This window comes from Bombina bombina, chromosome 5 (genome assembly GCF_027579735.1).
Source record: "Bombina bombina isolate aBomBom1 chromosome 5, aBomBom1.pri, whole genome shotgun sequence".
Lineage (NCBI taxonomy): Eukaryota > Metazoa > Chordata > Amphibia > Anura > Bombinatoridae > Bombina > Bombina bombina.
Window position 1 is genome coordinate 1,067,779,127 of NC_069503.1, and position 22,223 is coordinate 1,067,801,349.

General features: G+C 41.2%; 1 protein-coding gene across 1 annotated transcript in view; it reads left to right on the forward strand.

Moving 5' to 3' along the window:
* NSMCE2 (NSE2 (MMS21) homolog, SMC5-SMC6 complex SUMO ligase) overlaps positions 1-22,223 on the forward strand; it is a 1,014,246-nt gene that overhangs the window by 585,402 nt on the left and 406,621 nt on the right. The window contains exon 4 of the mRNA XM_053715348.1: positions 7,544-7,697. Coding sequence (XP_053571323.1) covers positions 7,544-7,697 — 154 coding nt within the window. The remainder of the gene's footprint in view (positions 1-7,543; positions 7,698-22,223) is intronic.

The window sequence follows — 22,223 nt, forward strand, 5'->3', positions numbered from 1 at the left end:
GAGGTTATGGACAGAGTTCAAGCACTTAAATTGGCTAACTCTTTTGTTTTAGATGCCGCTTTGCAATTAGCTAGATTAGCGGCGAAAAATTCAGGCTTTGCTGTCGTGGCGCGCAGAGTGCTTTGGCTAAAGTCTTGGTCAGCAGATGTGTCTTCCAAGACAAAATTGCTTAACATTACTTTCAAAGGTAAAACATTATTTGGACCTGATTTGAAAGAGATTATTTCAGACATCACTGGGGGAAAGGGCCACGCCCTCCCACAGGATAGGTCTTTTAAGGCTAATAATAAGCCTAATTTTCGTCCCTTTCGCAGAAACGGACCAGTCTCTAATTCTGTATCCTCTAAGCAAGAGGGTAATACTTCACAACCCAAACCAGCCTGGAAACCAATGCAAGGCTGTAACAAGGGTAAGCAGGCCAAGAAGCCTACCACTGCTACCAAAACAGCATGAAGGGATAGCCCCCGATCCGGGACCGGATCTAGCGGGGGGCAGACTTTCTCTCTTTGCTCAGGCTTGGGCAAGAGATGTTCAGGATCCTTGGGCGCTAGAAATAGTTTCTCAAGGTTATCTCCTGGAATTCAAGGAACTACCCCCAAGGGGAAGGTTCCACAGGTCTCAATTATCTTCAAACCAAATAAAGAGACAGGCATTCTTACATTGTGTAGAAGACCTGTTAAAGATGGGAGTGATACATCTAGTTCCAATAAGAGAACAAGGAATGGGATTTTATTCCAATCTGTTCATAGTTCCCAAAAAAGAGGGAACATTCAGACCAATTTCGGATCTAAAGATCCTAAACAAATTTCTCAGGGTACCATCGTTCAAAATGGAAACTATTCCAACCAAACCATTCCTACTATCCAGGAAAATCAATGTATGACTACCGTGGATTTAAAGGATGCGTACCTACATATTCCTATCCACAAGGAACATCATCAGTTCCTAAGGTTCGCTTTTCTGGACAAGCATTACCAGTTTGTGGCACTTCCATTTGGATTAGCCACTGCTCCAAGGATTTTCACAAAGGTACTAGGGTCCCTTCTAGCGGTTCTAAGACCAAGGGGCATTGCAGTAGTACCTTACTTGGACGACATCCTGATTCAAGCGTCGTCCCTGTCAAAAGCAAAGGCTCATACGGACATCGTCCTAGCCTTTCTCAGATCTCACGGATGGAAGGTGAACAAAGAAAAAAGTTCTCTGTCCCCGTCAACAAGAGTTCCCTTCTTGGGAACAATAATAGATTCCTTAGAAATGAGGATTTTTCTGACAGAGGTCAGAAAATCAAAACTTCTAAGCTCTTGTCAAGTACTTCATTCTGTTCCTCGTCCTTCCATAGCGCAGTGCATGGAAGTAATAGGATTGATGGTTGCAACAATGGACATAGTTCCTTTTGCACAAATTCATCTAAGACCATTACAACTGTGCATGCTCAGACAGTGGAATGGGGATTATACAGACTTGTCTCCGACGATTCAAGTAGATCAAAAGACCAGAGATTCACTCCGTTGGTGGCTGACCCTGGACAATCTGTCACAGGGAATGAGCGTCCGCAGACCAGAGTGGGTCATTGTCACGACCGACGCCAGCCTAGTGGGCTGGGGCGCGGTCTGGGAATCCCTGAAAGCTCAGGGTCTATGGTCTCAGGAAGAGTCTCTTCTCCCGATAAACATTCTGGAACTGAGAGCGATATTCAATGCTCTCAGAGCTTGGCCTCAACTAGCAAAGGCCAAATTCATAAGGTTTCAGTCAGACAACATGACGACCGTTGCATATATCAATCATCAGGGGGGAACAAGGACTTCCCTGGCGATGAAAGAAGTGACCAAGATAATTCAATGGGCGGAGGATCACTCCTGCCACTTGTCTGCGATCCACATCCCAGGAGTGGAAAATTGGGAAGCGGATTTTCTGAGTCGTCAGACATTCCATCCGGGGGAGTGGGAACTCCATCCGGAAATCTTTGCCCAAATAACTCAATTATGGGGCATTCCAGACATCGATCTGATGGCGTCTCGTCAGAACTTCAAGGTTCCTTGCTACGGGTCCAGATCCAGGGATCCCAAGGCGACCCTAGTAGATGCACTAGTAGCACCTTGGACCTTCAACCTAGCTTATGTATTCCCACCGTTTCCTCTCATCCCCAGGCTGGTAGCCAGGATCAATCAGGAGAGGGCCTCGGTGATCTTGATAGCTCCTGCGTGGCCACGCAGGACTTGGTATGCAGACCTGGTGAATATGTCATCGGCTCCACCATGGAAGCTACCTTTGAGACAGGACCTTCTTGTTCAGGGTCCATTCGAACATCCGAATCTGGTTTCCCTCCAACTGACGGCTTGGAGATTGAACGCTTGATTTTATCAAAGCGTGGGTTTTCAGATTCTGTAATAGATACTCTGATTCAGGCTAGAAAGCCTGTAACTAGAAAAATTTACCATAAAATATGGAAAAAATATATCTGTTGGTGTGAATCTAAAGGATTCCCATGGAACAAGATAAAAATTCCTAAGATTCTATCCTTTCTACAAGAAGGTTTGGAGTAAGGATTATCTGCAAGTTCTCTGAAGGGACAGATCTCTGCTTTATCTGTTTTACTTCACAAAAGACTGGCAGCTGTGCCAGATGTTCAAGCATTTGTTCAGGCTCTGGTTAGGATCAAGCCTGTTTACAGACCTTTGACTCCTCCCTGTAGTCTAAATCTAGTTCTTTCAGTTCTTCAAGGGGTTCCGTTTGAACCCTTACATTCCGTAGATATTAAGTTATTATCTTGGAAAGTTTTGTTTTTGGTTGCAATTTCTTCTGCTAGAAGAGTTTCAGAGTTATCTGCTCTGCAGTGTTCTCCGCCCTATCTGGTGTTCCATGCAGATAAGGTGGTTTTGCGTACTAAGCCTGGTTTTCTTCCGAAAGTTGTTTCCAACAAAAATATTAACCAGGAGATAGTTGTACCTTCTTTGTGTCCGAATCCAGTTTCAAAGAAGGAACGTTTGTTACACAATTTGGACGTAGTCTGTGCTCTAAAATTCTATTTAGAGGCTACTAAAGATTTCAGACAAACATCTTCCTTGTTTGTTGTTTATTCTGGTAAAAGGAGAGGTCAAAAAGCGACTTCTACCTCTCTTTCCTTTTGGCTTAAAAGCATTATCCGATTGGCTTATGAGACTGCCGGACGGCAGCCTCCTGAAAGAATCACAGCTCACTCCACTAGGGCTGTGGCTTCCACATGGGCCTTCAAGAACGAGGCTTCTGTTGACCAGATATGTAAGGCAGCGACTTGGTCTTCACTGCACACTTTTGCCAAATTTTACAAATTTGATACTTTTGCTTCTTCGGAGGCTATTTTTGGGAGAAAGGTTTTGCAAGCCGTGGTGCCTTCCATTTAGGTGACCTGATTTGCTCCCTCCCTTCATCCGTGTCCTAAAGCTTTGGTATTGGTTCCCACAAGTAAGGATGACGCCGTGGACCGGACACACCAATGTTGGAGAAAACAGAATTTATGCTTACCTGATAAATTACTTTCTCCAACGGTGTGTCCGGTCCACGGCCCGCCCTGGTTTTTTAATCAGGTCTGATGAATTATTTTCTCTAACTACAGTCACCACGGTATCATATGGTTTCTCCTATATATATTTCCTCCTGTCCGTCGGTCGAATGACTGGGGTGGGCGGAGCCTAGGAGGGATCATGTGACCAGCTTTGCTGGGACTCTCTGCCATTTCCTGTTGGGGAAGAGAATATCCCACAAGTAAGGATGACGCCGTGGACCGGACACACCGTTGGAGAAAGTAATTTATCAGGTAAGCATAAATTCTGTTTTTCAAGTGGCCCTAAACCCTAACATCAGAAGTGTCCAATGTCAATATGGGCATGCAATAAGAGGAACAGGATTGGTTTATCTGTGTGTTTAAAGGGACACCAATATTAAATATAAAACTGCAGTGCTTTCAGATTCAATTAGAAGCAGTTTTTTTTTAAATATGACTATGCAAAGATGTTTAGGACCAAAAGCACAATAAATCGTATCACTTATTCAGAGATACATTTTAAAAGGAGACGTTTTGCAAAAAACAGTGTATATGTTGCAATTCATTTTGACAAGGACTTTTGGACTCCATTTATCAAGCTGCAGAGGCAGCTTTGGAACCCTTGTGGTTCAGGCTTGTTCATGTGAGGCTGCTAACCAAGAGATAGTAAGCAGCAGGTGAGAAGCTGAAAGAATATTGTCTATTGCATGATAAACGAAGTTCAATTAAATTTAATGCAGAATTCACATTGAAAAAAGTATGTTTTTCTTTTACTAATAGTTTTGCTGTATTTGTTTATATATGTATTTATTTATATATATATATATATATATTTTCCTTTAGTTTGATATTACTGCTACTGTAAAACACAATACACAATGTATAGTTGCAAATAATCCTTCTGCCTGCTGCCTCGGCTGACCGCCTCTAACTGTGCACTGCGCAGACAAAATTGCATCATGCCTGGATGGGCAGGGCAGAGCTGGAGCCGGCTGGTGATCTGTAATATGTGGACCGGAGTTATCCGCATCCGGTTCACATATTGCAGGAGCAGGGACACCCGGCTATGCCAGGCCATGACTTTCCGTTACTGGCTCCTTCCACTCCACTCTATCCCACACTCTGCACCACCGCATAAATGTAAGAGGGCCCCCCCAAGCCGCCATGCCCATTGCCAATAATAAAAAATTATAGAATTTAACTCCTTATATTATAAATAGTACTAAGTACTTACAAATATAAAATAAAAAATATTGATTCTGCTGCAGCATGACACATGCCTGCAGTGCAGTGGGCCCTCTAAGGTGTGGGGCCCTCGGGCAAGGGCCGATTTGCCCGACTTGTCAGTCCGCCCCTGGTTATACATAAAAAATGCTTTCCATGTTTAACAGTCCTCACCTCAGGCAGGCAGCAGCTCTTCCCCTCCACTTCTTGCACTCTCGGTCCCTCTTGAACTGCGCGCGCTGGGAGTGGGAGGAGTCAGGACCCGGCGTGCTGTGCTAGTGGCATAAACTGTAAACAGACAGCAGCACAGCAGGGGTAACGTTCAGACTAGAGAGAGTTGATTACAGGAGGCGACCAGACCATGACGAGTCAGACAGACGACACACTGACAAACAATTAAAGAAGTTTACACTTGCGTTGACTAATGACTGAGAGTGAGACTTTTGCGCCCCCCATAATTATGCGCCCGGGGCAACAGCCCCTCTGCCCCCCCCCCCACGCTACGCCACTGATGTGCTATACAGGAAGGGCTAGATTACAAGTGGAGGGCAATCCATAGCATAGGGATCATTATCTTTAGTGAGACCTCACTTAAAGAATAATTCACAATCTGGTATTGTAAGCCAAAACTGCGCATCCTATACATTTAATGGATAGCACACGTATTTCCATCGTAATGAGTTTAGGTTAGTGCACTCTCTGCTTAGAGCTCAAGCAATATTGGACATGAATTTTACTGCTCACCCATAGAAGTCTGTTATGTGAGGGATTTGCCACACCCGCGCTATCCAGCATGCAGATGTTAGTGCACCAAAGTAGAAGTGCTAATTGACTGAGCTTGAGATGAACGCACAATAGCACTAATATTTTTGCACTAAAGTAGGCCTGAGTGTTCTTGTGATGAATAGCAGGCACTTCTTGAAAAATCCTTCTTTAATAAATTTGGTTTCACAGTTATGCTGTCTAATATACTTGTACAAAACCCCTTTTTTTCAATTTGTAGCCATATTATTGTCAATTGTGGGCAAAATAAAAATAATACATGACTATCTTTTGATCCTCAGGGTAGCACGTAAAGATATACTGGGAGATCACAGTCTACCCATTGGGTACACTTAAAGATTGTTCTGTAACATCTCTTTTTTATTTATTTAGTTTACAGTTTCCTTAAAGGGACAGGAAACCCCAACATTTTCTTTCATGATTTGGATAGAACATACAATTTTAAACAACTTTCCGATTTACTTCCATTATCAAATTTGCTTCATTATCTTGTTATCCTTTGCTAAAGGAACAGCATTGCACTACTGGTGAGCCAATGACAATCGACAATGAAATTGGCATAGCTGAACACGTGTAGTTAGCCAATCACAAGAAACAAATGTGTGCAGGCACCAATCGGCAGTTTGCTCCCACTAGTGTAGGATATGTGCATATTCTTTTTCAACAAGGGATACCAAGAGAACAAAGCACATTTGAAAATAGAAATGAATTTAAAAGTGTTTTAAAATTACCTGCTCTATCTGAATCATGCACGTTTCATTTTGACTTTCCTTTCCTTGTAAAGGGACAGTACACTGTAAAATTGTTTTTATATGAATGTATTTTCAATGACTTATTATACCAGCTGCAGAGTATAACATTTACGAGAAATTGCATTTTTCAGGTTTATTTGTGTATATGAAATAGCTGGTTTTGTGCTTTTAAACCACAGCCTATTACAATGGGTTGAGCTTCAGGTAATATCAGATCTCATTATGTTATCACTTTGTGTACACAGACTTGCTTCCTTATCTTATATTTGTCTGGAAAACCAAAGCTCAATATTTAGAGGGAACAATGGAAAATTATCATTTTATTACTTAAAGGGACACTAAACCCAATTTTTTTTCTTTCATGATTCAGATAGAGCATGGAATTTTAAGCAACTTTCTAATTTACTCCTATTATCAAATTGTCTTCATTCTCCTGGTATCTTTATTTGAAAAGCAAGAATGTAAGTTTTGATGCCGGCCCATTTTTGGGTTGGTCTTGCTGATTGGTGGATTAATTTAACCGACCAATAAACAAGTGCTGTCCACGGTTCTGAGCCAAGAAATAGCTTAGATGCCTTCTTTTTAAAATAAAGATAGCAAGAGAACGAAGAAAAAATGCTAATAGGAGTAAATTAAAAAGTTGCCTAAAATTGCATGCTCTATCTGAAAAAAATTGGGTTCAGTGTCCCTTTAACTATCATGCCCCCACAGGCTAAATCAGCTATTTCAAATGCCAAAATAGGGGTAAAGGAGCTACTTGTAAACAATTTAAAACACTTCAGCAGGTAAAATGAATCATTGGGAACAATTTAAAGAGGAGAACATTTTTGGGTGAACTGTCCCTTTAAGTAAATAAAGTATATGTAGATTGAATTGTCCCGTTTTCACATTTAGTTAAACACATTTTGTGAAATGAGAATCACTTCTTCCTAGTGTATAGTGTTATTTCTTGGCGTGGATCCCTCTACCTTTTTTAAATACAAAATTTAAAAAAAGATTTAAGCTTAGAGCTACTTTAGATTGTTTCTGTGTTTAAGAATTCCTGATAATATAAAAATGTGTTGTTAACCCAAAGGGTTATTAAACCATAACATGTCAGTAATATTAGCAGTACTGATAGCATGATCACATGAGGTTTGCAGAACATAATAATAAGACTTTACAATGCAAATTAATACAGGAGGAGGGTACAGCTTGTAAAAATGTAATATCTTTATTATGGATTTGTCTCTTGATTGTATTTGTTTTCCTTTTTCATTTCCAGTTAAAACGTGAACAACTTGAAGAAATCCCTGATCTGAAAGCCCTTGTGAAGGAAAGATTTTCATCACTTCAGGGACAAAATACAGACTTGGACCTTCAACATAATGAGAGAGTTGTCCAGTTTAAAGAGCAGCTTCGAGAAATGAGCAGACAAAGTAAGTGGTCTTCTAGTAAACATATAATGAAACCCATGTATGTGACCTTCATAAAGATAAGGCAGGCAAATGCTGAAGAATTGGAGGGCCCTGCTCCCAGAGAGCTTGCATTCTAAGTGGTAACTGGGACTAAGGTTGGGGATAAGTATGTGGTGAGTGCTCATTGGAGGCCATAGTCAAATGAGTTTCTAGTTCAGAGAATTGGCTTTGTTTATGTGGTAAACGTTAATACCTGATATGCTTCTCTGAAGTGGTGGCTTTTGGGAGATTATTTAATGGACCATTAAACAGTTAAATTGCATAATCAAAACAATGCATAATAAAAAGACAATGTAATAACACTTACTCTGAATTTCATTTGTAAATGTCAATTCTATAACTCGTATAGATATAAACCTGTTAAGTAGTTCCTGGTGTCTCAGAAATGGTGCATATAAAAATACTGTGCACAATTTGATCATAGAAGTACATTGCATCTGTATCATGAAAGTGTAAACTGTAGTGTCCTTTAAGAACTGGTCACTGGGGGAATGTGACATACTGAGGTGGAGAAGTGTTGACAAGATAGGCTCAGAAGAACACATTTTGGGATAAACTATAATTTTGGATGAATCAGACAATTTTAATGAGTGCAAACAGGTATACTTCACCATGTTTAATATATCAAATAAATACATCCAGTCTTTATCACATATATATTACCAATATGCTTTTATTTCCCAGAAATGTTTAGCAAATGAGCTTTAATTAGTTATCAGTATTTTCCTTTCTTTTTTTTTTTTAAACCTAATGTTGCTCATTGTGGTCTTCAAATCTACTGCTCAGCCAATTATAGCTGCACTAGGGCACAAAGGAACATTAAAGACAAAATTAAACTTTCATGATTCAGATGGAGCACACAATTGTGAACAATTTTTCAATTTTCTTCCATTATCAAAATTTGCGCAATATTTTTATATGCACATTTTCTGAAGCTCCGGCTCCTACTGAGTATGTGCAAGAGTTAACTGTATATGGGACGGATTACAAGTGACGCCCTAATTAGTCCTTTTGATAGAGCGTAAACTTTGCTAGGTCAGCTTTTTGTGCGCATATTACAAGTTGAAAGTAAATGTTTGCATGCAAGTTAAACTGCCGGGCGCTAACCAAAGGACTTTGAATATATAGTGCCTGCGTTAACTTATTCTCAATGGAGAGCACATAAGAAAAAAATTTTTTTTACGATAACCCGGCAGGAGTTATGAATATTTTACATTCCAATGTTCTTTACATACAGAAAAACGTTATTTGTATTTTAAATATATTTATTACTATATATATATTTCTGTATATACTTATACCAATATATCTATTCCTATCGACATATAGATATAGATATCTATCTTACATTAACATTATCACATATATATAGAATTATATAATAATAAAAAATAAAAAAAAAATCCTGAATGAAGAATAACAAATCTTAAAGTGCATTCTTGAAATATTAAATATAAAATAAGAATTAATAAAAAATTATACATACTATAAAAAAAAATCATATATATATTATGGATTATTTAGAATTTTACAGTATGTATAATCATTTTTAATAGTTATTATTTTTTAATATTTAAAAAAACGTGCTTTAAGATTAGTCATTCTTTATGTGCGCTTACCCAATACCGCGTTAGATCTAAAGCACGAAACACAAAGTGCGTTACACATATTTTACATTCCTATGTTCTTTACATAGAGGAAATGTTATTTTATATATATAAATAAATAAATACATATATGTTTTGGGTAATCCTAGGATTACCCAAGCGGCTGTGAGTAAAGCCCAATGTATGCCACTTGTAATCTAGAACTTCATGCTTATGTTCTGTGATTGGCTGATGGCTGTCATATGATACAGGAGGAATGAAATTTGAACTAACATAGCAGAAAAAAATCTTCTACTCATTTGAATTGAAGACTAACTTCTATTGATTTGCCTTTTCCTTCTTAATATGAGGAGAGTCCACAACATTATTCCTTACTGTTGGGGAATACTGAACCTGTCCACCAGGAAAAGGCAAAGACACCCCAGCTAAAGGCTTAAATACTCCCCCTACTTCCTTCATATCACAGTCATTCTTTGCCTTTCATCACAGGAGGTTGGCAGAGAAGTGTCAGAAGAGTAGTTCCTTATGAAGGGTATCTACCCTTCGAAATGGGACTGGAGTGTTAAGTAGCCTTGTCAGCCTCTCAGTGAGAGCTTTGACGAAGTGAGAGTGAGAGTCTGGAGATGCAGGGAGAGTCTTTCTGCGAACCCATCCACACTTGTATGAACAGCTCCTAAGCAATCAGTGTTGACGCGTTTCACTGCCTGCTTCCATCACTCAAGTCCATGTTAGGAGCGATGCTACAAGACTGTCACATTTGAGAGGCTGTGTTTCTGTTCCACAGCACAGATTCCAGTAAGATCGTTTCATTTTTTACACATAAGATAACGCCAGAAGACAGGTTCACAGTGTGGCTTCTTTTATCTGCATGGAATCAAGAGTTAATATCTCTTGAGGGGGATTATTGAACAGTGGGGATTAATCACATACATTTATTTAATTATGCTGCGGCATGTGTGAAATGTTTTTTGGGCTCAGGCAGATGTTGGAACGTACAGGTTTTTACTTTCGAGGTTTTACTTTTTTGAGCTGCACAGATTGAAAGGCTTGGTGCGCTTTTTTTGCTCTTATAGCGGGGGGTGGTCCTGCATTGCGCACCATGTGACCGGGTGTGGTCACACTTTATTTCCTCTTTCCTGATCGTGCTGGTTACCGGAGAAGAGGCGGTTTCTCTGTTTTGCCTGGGTCGTAGGAGGTGGTGAGTACCCCAGCCATTGGGGGTATAAAGCTGCTGTTTTTTCTTATTAATCAATAGTCTGCTTTGTAAGCGCAAGCTATGGAGGATTCTGATGCGTTAGAGTGTACTCCCTCTTTACTTAAGTCTAATACCTGTCTATATTGTGAGGAGGCCGTGGTATACCCGCCCGCTCAACTATGTTCCACATGCCTTGATAAAGTAATCATGTCAAAGAAGGTTAATATGTTTGATACCACTGAGTCTCCGTCCCGTGAGGTGCACACCCTACAGTCATCTCCTAATACACATGCAGCTTTCCGTAGCACTCCTAATCCTTCATCTGGAGGGGGCTTTTTACCGCCAGACTTTACTGCGCAGTTACAAACGGCGGTGTCTGCAGCCTTAGTGCTTTACCTCGCCCTGCTAAGCGAAAGGTCAAATATTTCTATCCTTCCCAGGGGTCATCAACTAGTTTGTTGGATTTATCTGATACGAGATTATACGATGATGAAGGTGCTCTGATACTTCAGAGGGTGCAGTTTCTGGGTCCGAGTCTGCTGCCTCTTAACCTCCAGCTGCGGAGGAACCAGACTTTAGATTTATAATTGAACATTTATGTTTTCTGTTGAAGGAAGTTTTGGCTATGTTAGAGGTTCCAGAGCCCAAATTGCCTGAGGAACCTTTGATTCCTAAATTAGATAAGGTCTACTAGGACAGGGTTGTACCATAAACTTTCCCTGTTCCTGTAAAGTTGTCGAACATTATTAAGAATGGATGGGAAAGGATCGGTTCTTCCTTTTCCCCTTCGTCTTCCTTTAAAAAAATTGTTCCTGGTCCCGGACTGTCAATTGGAGTTGTGGGGTTCCATCCCCAAGGTGGATGGCACTATCTCCATGCTTGCTAAACGCACTACTATCCCGCTTGAGGATAGTTCGCCGTTCAAAGAGCTCATGGATAAGAAGATAGAAACTCTGTTAAGAAAGATGTTTCAACATATGGGATATTTGTTTCAACCGGCAGCGGCTGTTGCTGGGGTGGCTACCTACTGGTGCAACTCCTTACCTGAGTTGATCAAGGTGGAGGGTTCCCTTGACGTGATCCAGGAAAGAATTAAAGCCTTAAGGGTTGCTAATTCTTTTGTTTGTAATGCAAATATGCAAATTAATCGCCTGAATGCTAAGGCTTATGTTTTTCTGTTCAAGCCCGTAGGGCACTCCTGGCTGAAGTCCTTGTCTGTGGACAAGACTTCTAAGTCCAGACTTCTTTCCCACCCCTTTAAGGGAAAGATTTTATTTGGTCCAGGCCTGGACTCAATTATCTCCACGGTTACTGGAGACAAAGGTGCCTTTTTACCGCAGGATAAGAGGAACAAGCCTAAGGGACAAGGTCCTAATTTTCATTTCTTTCGTTCTGATAAATCCCAACGTCAGCAGCCCTCTGCAAAGCCTGAGCAAATCCAAGAGTACTTGGAGGCCGAGTCAGTCCTGGAATTAATCCAAGCAGAGCAAAAAGCCCGCCGAGATAAAGTCGGCATGAAGGGGCGGCCCCCGATCCAGTTCTGGATCACGTAGGGTGCAGACTGTCGCTCTATTGAGACGCTTGGTTCGGGGACGTGCAGGACCAAACCCGTCCACGGCATTCCCGTATACTCCGATGGGCGGACCAAAATTCTGTTTTCTCTTATGGCACCATTTATACCCTGATATTTCTCCTATTCCTTGTTCCCTTGGAAGAATGACTGGAATATGAGGGAATTAGGGGGAGTATTTAAGCCATTGGCTGGGGTGTCTTTGCCTCCTCCTAGTGGCCAGGTTCAGTATTTCCCAACAGTAAGGAATGATGCCGTGGGCTCTCCTCATACAGAAGGAAATGAAATTATTAGGTAAGCATAATTTATGTTTTTATTATGTATTGTAAATTATGCAATTCTACAATATTTAGAAAGCAGATTTTCATGATATCATTACTAGAGCACAGGTGTTGGGAGAGAGCAGGTTAGTAACCATGGTTACTGATCAGCTGATTATTTCACTTGTGTTTTAGTTACGATACAATGAAAATCTTGCCTGTTAGGGTTACTTGTGGACTGTAGTTGAGAAACACTAAACTAGGGGATGTAGCAATTAGAAATGTTGGGCACCACCCTAGAAAGAGAACAGATATTTTATAAATGATGAATTGACCCCCTTAGATAAGAAGCAGATTTCAATGTCCTTTGCTGCTGTTACTTGTAAGCAAGACCATTGTTACTATTTAACAGTCTAAGCTTTTGATGTATGTTTGCATTTGTTTCATAACTACACATTTTCAATGTTAAACATTGCACATGGGTCAGTTATTAGATTAAACTTTATATATAAACCCTTTCCTTCCAGTGCTTTCAAATCATAGTTTAGGACAGGTCATTTTAATTGCATTAATGTGTTATGCAGATTTAAGGGAGGAAATAATCACACTTTTTTCAATCTGCTTTTAATTTATGTTTTTGCTTACAATACACTTCTGTATGAAATTCATCTTTGAGCAGCTTGGTGTAATCTTCTCCATCTGTGTGAATTTGACTATTGCTACACTCTGATCCACAGGTCTTTTAATCCTCAAGCATATGGAAAGCAGACTTAATCACAACATGAGTATGTCTGTCCATTAGTGATGAGGTCATCAGGTTTTTTGTAAAATGCATTTAGTATACATTTAACCAACGGATTATATTGCAGCATTCTTGATATTAAAGGGACACTGTACCCAAATTTTTTCTTTTGTAATTCAGAAAGAGCATGCTCCTATTATCAATTTTTCTTCGTTCTCTTGCTATCATTATTTGAAAAAGAAGGCATCTAAGCTTTTTTTTGGTTTCAGTACCATCCACCAGTTTTATCCACCAATCAGCAAGGACAACCCAGGTTGTTCACCAAAAATGGGCCGGCATATAAACTTACATTCTTGCATTTCAAATAAAGATACCAAGAGAATGAAGAGAATTTTATAATAGGAGTAAATTAGAAAGTTGCTTAAAATTTCATGCTCAATCTGAATCACAAAAGAAAAATTTTGGGTACAGTGTCCCTTTAATATACGTGTCAAACAACAGTGAGTTGTCCATGTTTAATAACAAAGACAAAACTGTCGGTTTTGGCCAATTTATTAGGGATGAGTTATGATTTATTTGCTTAATATGTGCCATCTATTGTACATTGCATTTTAAAACATCTGATTTACAGAATACTGATTAAAACCAATAAACAGTCATTTTGATGGTAAAAGTGTATTGTTTTGCCGTGCAGGACCCCTTGAAATGCCTTTTGATTATTTTTTTTATCTTATTGCCTTTGCTAAATAAGTTTCACTGATCAGGCAATAACAGTGTGGAATGTTGTAGGGTCAGGGCTCTTGATTATTTAGAATACCCTCTGTCAGCACTAGAAAAAAAAACACAATTTTGAGAGTTAAATAATGGAAATGTCGGCAAAATAAATAATGAAAGTACATTGCAAATTATTTTACTATATATAATGAAACTCAATATTGAATTCTACAGAAAATGTATAATGTCCCTTTTACAGCTACTTGTAAGCATTTGCTTTCATTTTTTTTAATTTTATGGGCATTCACTTTCTAACATCTGTCAGAACAAATAAAACGTTTGCAAGAGCCTCCATTTTAGATTGCTAAGCCCCAAAGCAGAACATGCTGTGATCTGAAATGTGATCAAATGCAGTATGTATGCAGAAAGAACAGGAGAAATGCAGGAACTGTTAGCGTTTTCATTTTGCAGTGCTGCTCAACATCAGGCTGTTCTCTTTAAACAGCGCTGTGCTCTGGTTGCACTGTGTAAGTTTTCCTTAACACAGTGCAGCCAGAGTGTAGCACTGTTTGAAGAGAACAGTCAAATACAGAGCAGTGGTGCAAAGTTACTGTGCATTGATTGATAATTGGCTCTTAGGGATCTTTTTCAACCTTGCCCCCTTAGCCTTTCCTGGTCTGCAAAGCTGTGACTCATGAATGTAAAACACTTTCGGCTAGATTTGGAGTTCGGCGGTAAAAGGGCTGTTAACGCTCCGCGGGTTTTTTTCTGGCCGCACCATAAATTTAACTCTGGTATCGAGAGTTCAAACAAATGCTGCGTTAGGCTCCAAAAAAGGAGCGTAGAGCATTTTTACCGCAAATACAACTCTCGATACCAGAGTTGCTTACAGACGCGGCCGGCCTCAAAAACGTGCTCGTGCACGATTCTCCCATAGGAAACAATGGGGCTGTTTGAGCTGAAAAAAAACCTAACACCTGCAAAAAAGCAGCGTTCAGCTCCTAACGCAGCCCCATTGTTTCCTATGGGGAAACACTTCCTACGTCTGCACCTAACACTCTAACATGTACCCCGAGTCTAAACACCCCTAGCCTTACACTTATTAACCCCTAATCTGCCGCCCCCGCTATCGCTGACCCCTGCATTACACTTTTAACCCCTAATCTGCCGCTCCGTAAACCGCCGCCACCTACGTTATCCCTATGTACCCCTAATCTGCTGCCCTAACATCGCCGACCCCTATGTTATATTTATTAACCCCTAATCTGCCCCCCACAACGTCGCCGACACCTACCTACACTTATTAACCCCTAATCTTCCGACCGGACCTGAGCGCTACTATAATAAAGTTATTAACCCCTAATCCGCCTCACTAACCCTATCATAAATAGTATTAACCCCTAATCTGCCCTCCCTAACATCGCCGACACCTACCTTCAATTATTAACCCCTAATCTGCCGACCGGAGCTCACCGCTATTCTAATAAATGTATTAACCCCTAAAGCTAAGTCTAACCCTAACACTAACACCCCCCTAAGTTAAATATAATTTCTCCAACATAGGTGTGTCCGGTCCACGGCGTCATCCTTACTTGTGGGATATTCTCTTCCCCAACAGGAAATGGCAAAGAGCCCAGCAAAGCTGGTCACATGATCCCTCCTAGGCTCCGCCTACCCCAGTCATTCTCTTTGCCGTTGTACAGGCAACATCTCCACGGAGATGGCTTAGAGTTTTTTAGTGTTTAACTGTAGTTTTTCATTATTCAATCAAGAGTTTGTTATTTTCAAATAGTGCTGGTACGTACTATTTACTCAGAAACAGAAAAGAGATGAAGAATTCTGTTTGTATGAGGAAAATGATTTTAGCAACCGTAACTAAAATCCATGGCTGTTCCACACAGGACTGTTGAGAGCATTAACTTCAGTTGGGGGAACAGTTTGCAGTCCTTTGCTGCTTGAGGTATGACACATTCTAACAAGACGATGTAATGCTGGAAGCTGTCATTTTCCCTATGGGATCCGGTAAGCCATGTTTATTACGATTGTAAATAAGGGCTTCACAAGGGCTTATTTAGACTGTAGACATTTTTTGGGCTAAATCGATTGATATTAACACTTATTTAGCCTTGAGGAATCATTTATTCTGGGTATTTTGATATAATAATATCGGCAGGCAGAGTCTCATTTTCGCGCCGGTGTTGCGCACTTGTTTTTGAGAGGCATGGCATGCAGTCGCATGTGAGAGGAGCTCTGATACTTATAAAAGACTTCTGAAGGCATCATTTGGTATCGTATTCCCCTTGGGTTTGGTTGGGTCTCAGCAAAGCAGATACCAGGGACTGTAAAGGGGTTAAAGCTTTAAACGGCTCCGGTTCCGTTATTTTAAGGGTTAAAGCTTCCAAAATTGGTGTGCAATATTTTCAAGGCTTTAAGACACTGTGGTGAAAGTTTGGTGAATTTTGAACAATTCCTTCATGTTTTTTCGCGATTGCAGTAATAAAGTGTGTTCAGTTTAAAATTTAAAGTGACAGTAACGGTTTTATTTCAAAACGTTTTTTGTACTTTCTTATCAAGTTTATGCCTGTTTAACATGTCTGAACTACCAGATAGACTGTGTTCTGAATGTGGGGAAGCCAGAATTCCTATTCGTTTAAATAAATGTGATTTATGTGATAATGACAATGATGCCCAAGATGATTCCTCAAGTGAGGGGAGTAAGCATGGTACTGCATCATTCCCTCCTTCGTCTACACGAGTCTTGCCCACTCAGGAGGCCCCTAGTACATCTAGCGCGCCAATACTCCTTACTATGCAACAATTAACGGCTGTAATGGATAATTCTGTCAAAAACATTTTAGCCAAAATGAACCCTTGTCAGCGTAAGCGTGGATGCTCTGTTTTAGTTACTGAAGAGCATGACGACGCTGATATTAATATCTCTGAAGGGCCCCTAACCCAATCTGAGGGAGCCAGGGAGGTTTTGTCTGAGGGAGAAATTACTGATTTAGGGAACATTTCTCAGCAGGCTGAATCTGATGTGATTACTTTTAAATTTAAATTGGAACATCTCCGCATTTTGCTTAAGGAGGTATTATCCACTCTGGATGATTGTGAAAATTTGGTCATCCCAGAGAAACTATGTAAAATGGACAAGTTCCTAGAGGTGCCGGGGCTCCCAGAAGCTTTTCCTATACCCAAGCGGGTGGCGGACATTGTTAATAAAGAATGGGAAAGGCCCGGTATTCCTTTCGTCCCTCCCCCCATATTTAAAAAATTGTTTCCTATGGTCGACCCCAGAAAGGACTTATGGCAGTCAGTCCCCAAGGTCGAGGGAGCGGTTTCTACTTTAAACAAACGCACCACTATTCCCATAGAGGATAGTTGTGCTTTCAAAGATCCTATGGATAAAAAATTAGAAGGTTTGCTTAAAAAGATGTTTGTTCAGCAGGGTTACCTTCTACAACCCATTTCATGCATTGTCCCTGTCACTACAGCCGCATATTTCTGGTTTGATGAACTGATTAAGGTGCTCGATAGTGACTCTCCTCCTTATGAGGAGATTATGGACAGAGTCAATGCTCTCAAATTGGCTAATTCTTTCACTCTAGACGCCTCTTTGCAATTGGCTAAGTTAGCGGCTAAGAATTCTGGGTTTGCTATTGTGGCGCGCAGAGCGCTTTGGTTGAAATCTTGGTCGGCTGATGCGTCTTCCAAGAACAAGCTACTAAACATTCCTTTCAAGGGGAAAACGCTGTTTGGTCCTGACTTGAAAGAGATTATCTCTGATATCACTGGGGGTAAGGGCCATGCCCTTCCTCAGGATCGGCCTTTCAAGGCAAAAAATAGACCTAATTTTCGTCCCTTTCGTAAAAACGGACCAGCCCAAGGTGCTACGTCCTCTAAGCAAGAGGGTAATACTTCTCAGGCCAAGCCAGCTTGGAGACCAATGCAAGGCTGGAACAAGGGAAAGCAGGCAAAGAAACCTGCCACTGCTACCAAGACAGCATGAAATATCGGCCCCCGATCCGGGACCGGATCTGGTGGGGGGCAGGCTCTCTCTCTTCGCTCAGGCTTGGGCAAGAGATGTTCTGGATCCTTGGGCGCTAGAAATAGTCTCCCAGGGTTATCTTCTGGAATTCAAGGGACTTCCCCCAAGGGGAAGGTTCCACAGGTCTCAGTTGTCTTCAGACCACATAAAAAGACAGGCGTTCTTACATTGTGTAGAAGACCTGTTAAAAATGGGAGTGATTCATCCTGTTCCATTGAGAGAACAAGGGATGGGGTTCTACTCCAATCTGTTCATAGTTCCCAAAAAAGAGGGAACATTCAGACCAATCCTAGATCTCAAGATCTTAAACAAATTTCTCAAGGTCCCATCTTTCAAGATGGAAACCATTCGAACTATCCTTCCTTCCATCCAGGAAGGTCAATTCATGACCACGGTGGATTTAAAGGATGCGTATCTACATATTCCTATCCACAAGGAACATCATCGGTTCCTAAGGTTTGCATTCCTGGACAAACATTACCAGTTCGTGGCGCTTCCTTTCGGATTAGCCACTGCTCCAAGGATTTTCACAAAGGTACTAGGGTCCCTTCTAGCTGTGCTAAGACCAAGGGGCATTGCAGTAGTACCTTACCTGGACGACATTCTGATTCAAGCGTCGTCCCTCCCTCGAGCAAAGGCTCACACGGACATCGTCCTGGCCTTTCTCAGATCGCACGGCTGGAAAGTGAACGTGGAAAAGAGTTCTCTATCCCCGTCAACAAGGGTTCCCTTCTTGGGAACAATTATAGACTCCTCAGAAATGAGGATTTTTCTAACAGAGGCCAGAAAGACAAAGCTTCTGGACTCTTGTCGAATACTTCATTCCGTTCCTCTTCCTTCCGTAGCTCAGTGCATGGAAGTGATCGGGTTGATGGTAGCGGCAATGGACATAGTTCCTTTTGCGCGCATTCATCTAAGACCATTACAACTGTGCATGCTCAGTCAGTGGAATGGGGACTATACAGACTTGTCTCCAAAGATACAAGTAAATCAGAGGACCAGAGACTCACTCCGTTGGTGGCTGTCCCTGGACAACCTGTCACGAGGGATGACATTCCACAGACCAGAGTGGGTCATTGTCACGACCGACGCCAGTCTGATGGGCTGGGGTGCGGTCTGGGGATCCCTGAAAGCTCAGGGTCTTTGGTCTCGGGAAGAATCTCTTCTACCGATAAATATTCTGGAACTGAGAGCGATATTCAATGCTCTCAAGGCTTGGCCTCAGCTAGCGAGGACCAAGTTCATACGGTTTCAATCAGACAACATGACGACTGTTGCGTACATCAACCATCAGGGGGGAACAAGGAGTTCCCTAGCGATGGAAGAAGTGACCAAGATTATTCTATGGGCGGAGTCTCACTCCTGCCACCTGTCTGCTATCCACATCCCGGGAGTGGAAAATTGGGAAGCGGATTTTCTGAGTCGTCAGACATTGCATCCGGGGGAGTGGGAACTCCATCCGGAAATCTTTGCCCAAGTCACTCAACTTTGGGGCATTCCAGACATGGATCTGATGGCCTCTCGTCAGAACTTCAAAGTTCCTTGCTACGGGTCCAGATCCAGGGATCCCAAGGCGGCTCTAGTGGATGCACTAGTAGCACCTTGGACCTTCAAACTAGCTTATGTGTTCCCGCCGTTTCCTCTCATCCCCAGGCTGGTAGCCAGGATCAATCAGGAGAGGGCGTCGGTGATCTTGATAGCTCCTGCGTGGCCACGCAGGACTTGGTATGCAGATCTGGTGAATATGTCATCGGCTCCACCTTGGAAGCTACCTTTGAGACGAGACCTTCTTGTTCAGGGTCCGTTCGAACATCCGAATCTGGTTTCACTCCAGCTGACTGCTTGGAGATTGAACGCTTGATTTTATCGAAGCGAGGTTTCTCAGATTCTGTTATCGATACTCTTGTTCAGGCCAGAAAGCCTGTAACTAGAAAGACTTACCACAAAATTTGGAAAAAATATATCTGTTGGTGTGAATCTAAAGGATTCCCTTGGGACAAGGTTAAGATTCCTAGGATTCTATCCTTCCTTCAAGAAGGATTGGAAAAAGGATTATCGGCAAGTTCCCTGAAGGGACAGATTTCTGCCTTGTCGGTGTTACTTCACAAAAAACTGGCAGCCGTGCCAGATGTTCAAGCCTTTGTTCAGGCTCTGGTTAGAATCAAGCCTGTTTACAAACCTTTGACTCCTCCTTGGAGTCTCAATCTAGTTCTTTCAGTTCTTCAGGGGGTTCCGTTTGAACCCTTACATTCCGTTGATATTAAGTTATTATCTTGGAAAGTTTTGTTTTTAGTTGCAATTTCTTCTGCTAGAAGAGTTTCAGAATTATCTGCTCTGCAGTGTTCTCCTCCTTATCTGGTGTTCCATGCAGATAAGGTGGTTTTACGTACTAAACCTGGTTTTCTTCCAAAAGTTGTTTCTAACAAAAACATTAACCAGGAGATTATCGTACCTTCTCTGTGTCCGAAACCAGTTTCAAAGAAGGAACGCTTGTTGCACAATTTGGATGTTGTTCGCGCTCTAAAATTCTATTTAGATGCTACAAAGGATTTTAGACAAACATCTTCCCTGTTTGTTGTTTATTCAGGTAAAAGGAGAGGTCAAAAAGCAACTTCTACCTCTCTCCCTTTTTGGATTAAAAGCATCATCAGATTGGCTTACGAGACTGCCGGACGGCAGCCTCCCGAAAGAATCACGGCTCATTCCACTAGGGCTGTGGCTTCCACATGGGCCTTCAAGAACGAGGCTTCTGTTGATCAGATATGTAGGGCAGCGACTTGGTCTTCACTGCACACTTTTACCAAATTTTACAAGTTTGATACTTTTGCTTCTTCTGAGGCTATTTTTGGGAGAAAGGTTTTGCAAGCCGTGGTGCCTTCCATTTAGGTGACCTGATTTGCTCCCTCCCTTCATCCGTGTCCTAAAGCTTTGGTATTGGTTCCCACAAGTAAGGATGACGCCGTGGACCGGACACACCTATGTTGGAGAAAAAAGAATTTATGTTTACCTGATAAATTTCTTTCTCCAACGGTGTGTCCGGTCCACGGCCCGCCCTGGTTTTTTAATCAGGTCTGATAATTTATTTTCTTTAACTACAGTCACCACGGTACCATATGGTTTCTCCTATGCTATTATTCCTCCTTAACGTCGGTCGAATGACTGGGGTAGGCGGAGCCTAGGAGGGATCATGTGACCAGCTTTGCTGGGCTCTTTGCCATTTCCTGTTGGGGAAGAGAATATCCCACAAGTAAGGATGACGCCGTGGACCGGACACACCGTTGGAGAAAGAAATTTATCAGGTAAACATAAATTCTGTTTTTAATCTAACGAAATAAATTAACTCTTATTAAATAAATGATTCCTATTTAAAGCTAAATACTTACCTGTAAAATAAATCCTAATATAGCTACAATATAAATTACATTTATATTATAGCTATTTTAGGATTAATATTTATTTTACAGGTAACTTTGTATTTATTTTAACCAGGTACAATAGCTATTAAATAGTTAAGAACTATTTAATAGTTACCTAGTTAAAATAATTACAAATTTACCTGTAAAATAAATCCTAACCTAAGTTATAATTAAACCTAACACTACCCTATCAATAAAATAATTAAATAAACTACCTACAATTACCTACAATTAACCTAACACTACACTATCAATAAATTAATTAAACACAATTGCTACAAATAAATACAATTAAATAAACTATCTAAAGTACAAAAAATAAAAAAGAACTAAGTTACAGAAAATAAAAAAATATTTACAAACATAAGAAAAATATTACAACAATTTTAAACTAATTACACCTACTCTAAGCCCCCTAATAAAATAACAAAGACCCCCAAAATAAAAAATTCCCTACCCATTTCTAAAATACAAAAATTACAAGCTCTTTTACCTTACCAGCCCTGAACAGGGCCCTTTGCGGGGCATGCCCCAAGAATTTCAGCTCTTTTGCCTGTAAAAAAAAACATACAATACCCCCCCCCCAACATTACAACCCACCACCCACATACCCCTAATCTAACCCAAACCCCCCTTAAATAAACCTAACACTAAGCCCCTGATGATCTTCCTACCTTGTCTTCACCATGCCAGGTTCACCGATCCGTCCTGGCTCCAAGATCTTCATCCAACCCAAGCGGGGGTTGGCGATCCATAATCCGGTGCTCCAAAGTCTTCCTCCTATCCGGCAAGAAGAGGACATCCGGACCGGCAAACATCTTCTCCAAGCGGCATCTTCTATGTTCTTCCATCCGATGACGACCGGCTCCATCTTGAAGACCTCCAGCGCGGATCCATCCTCTTCTTCCGACGACTAGACGACGAATGACGGTTCC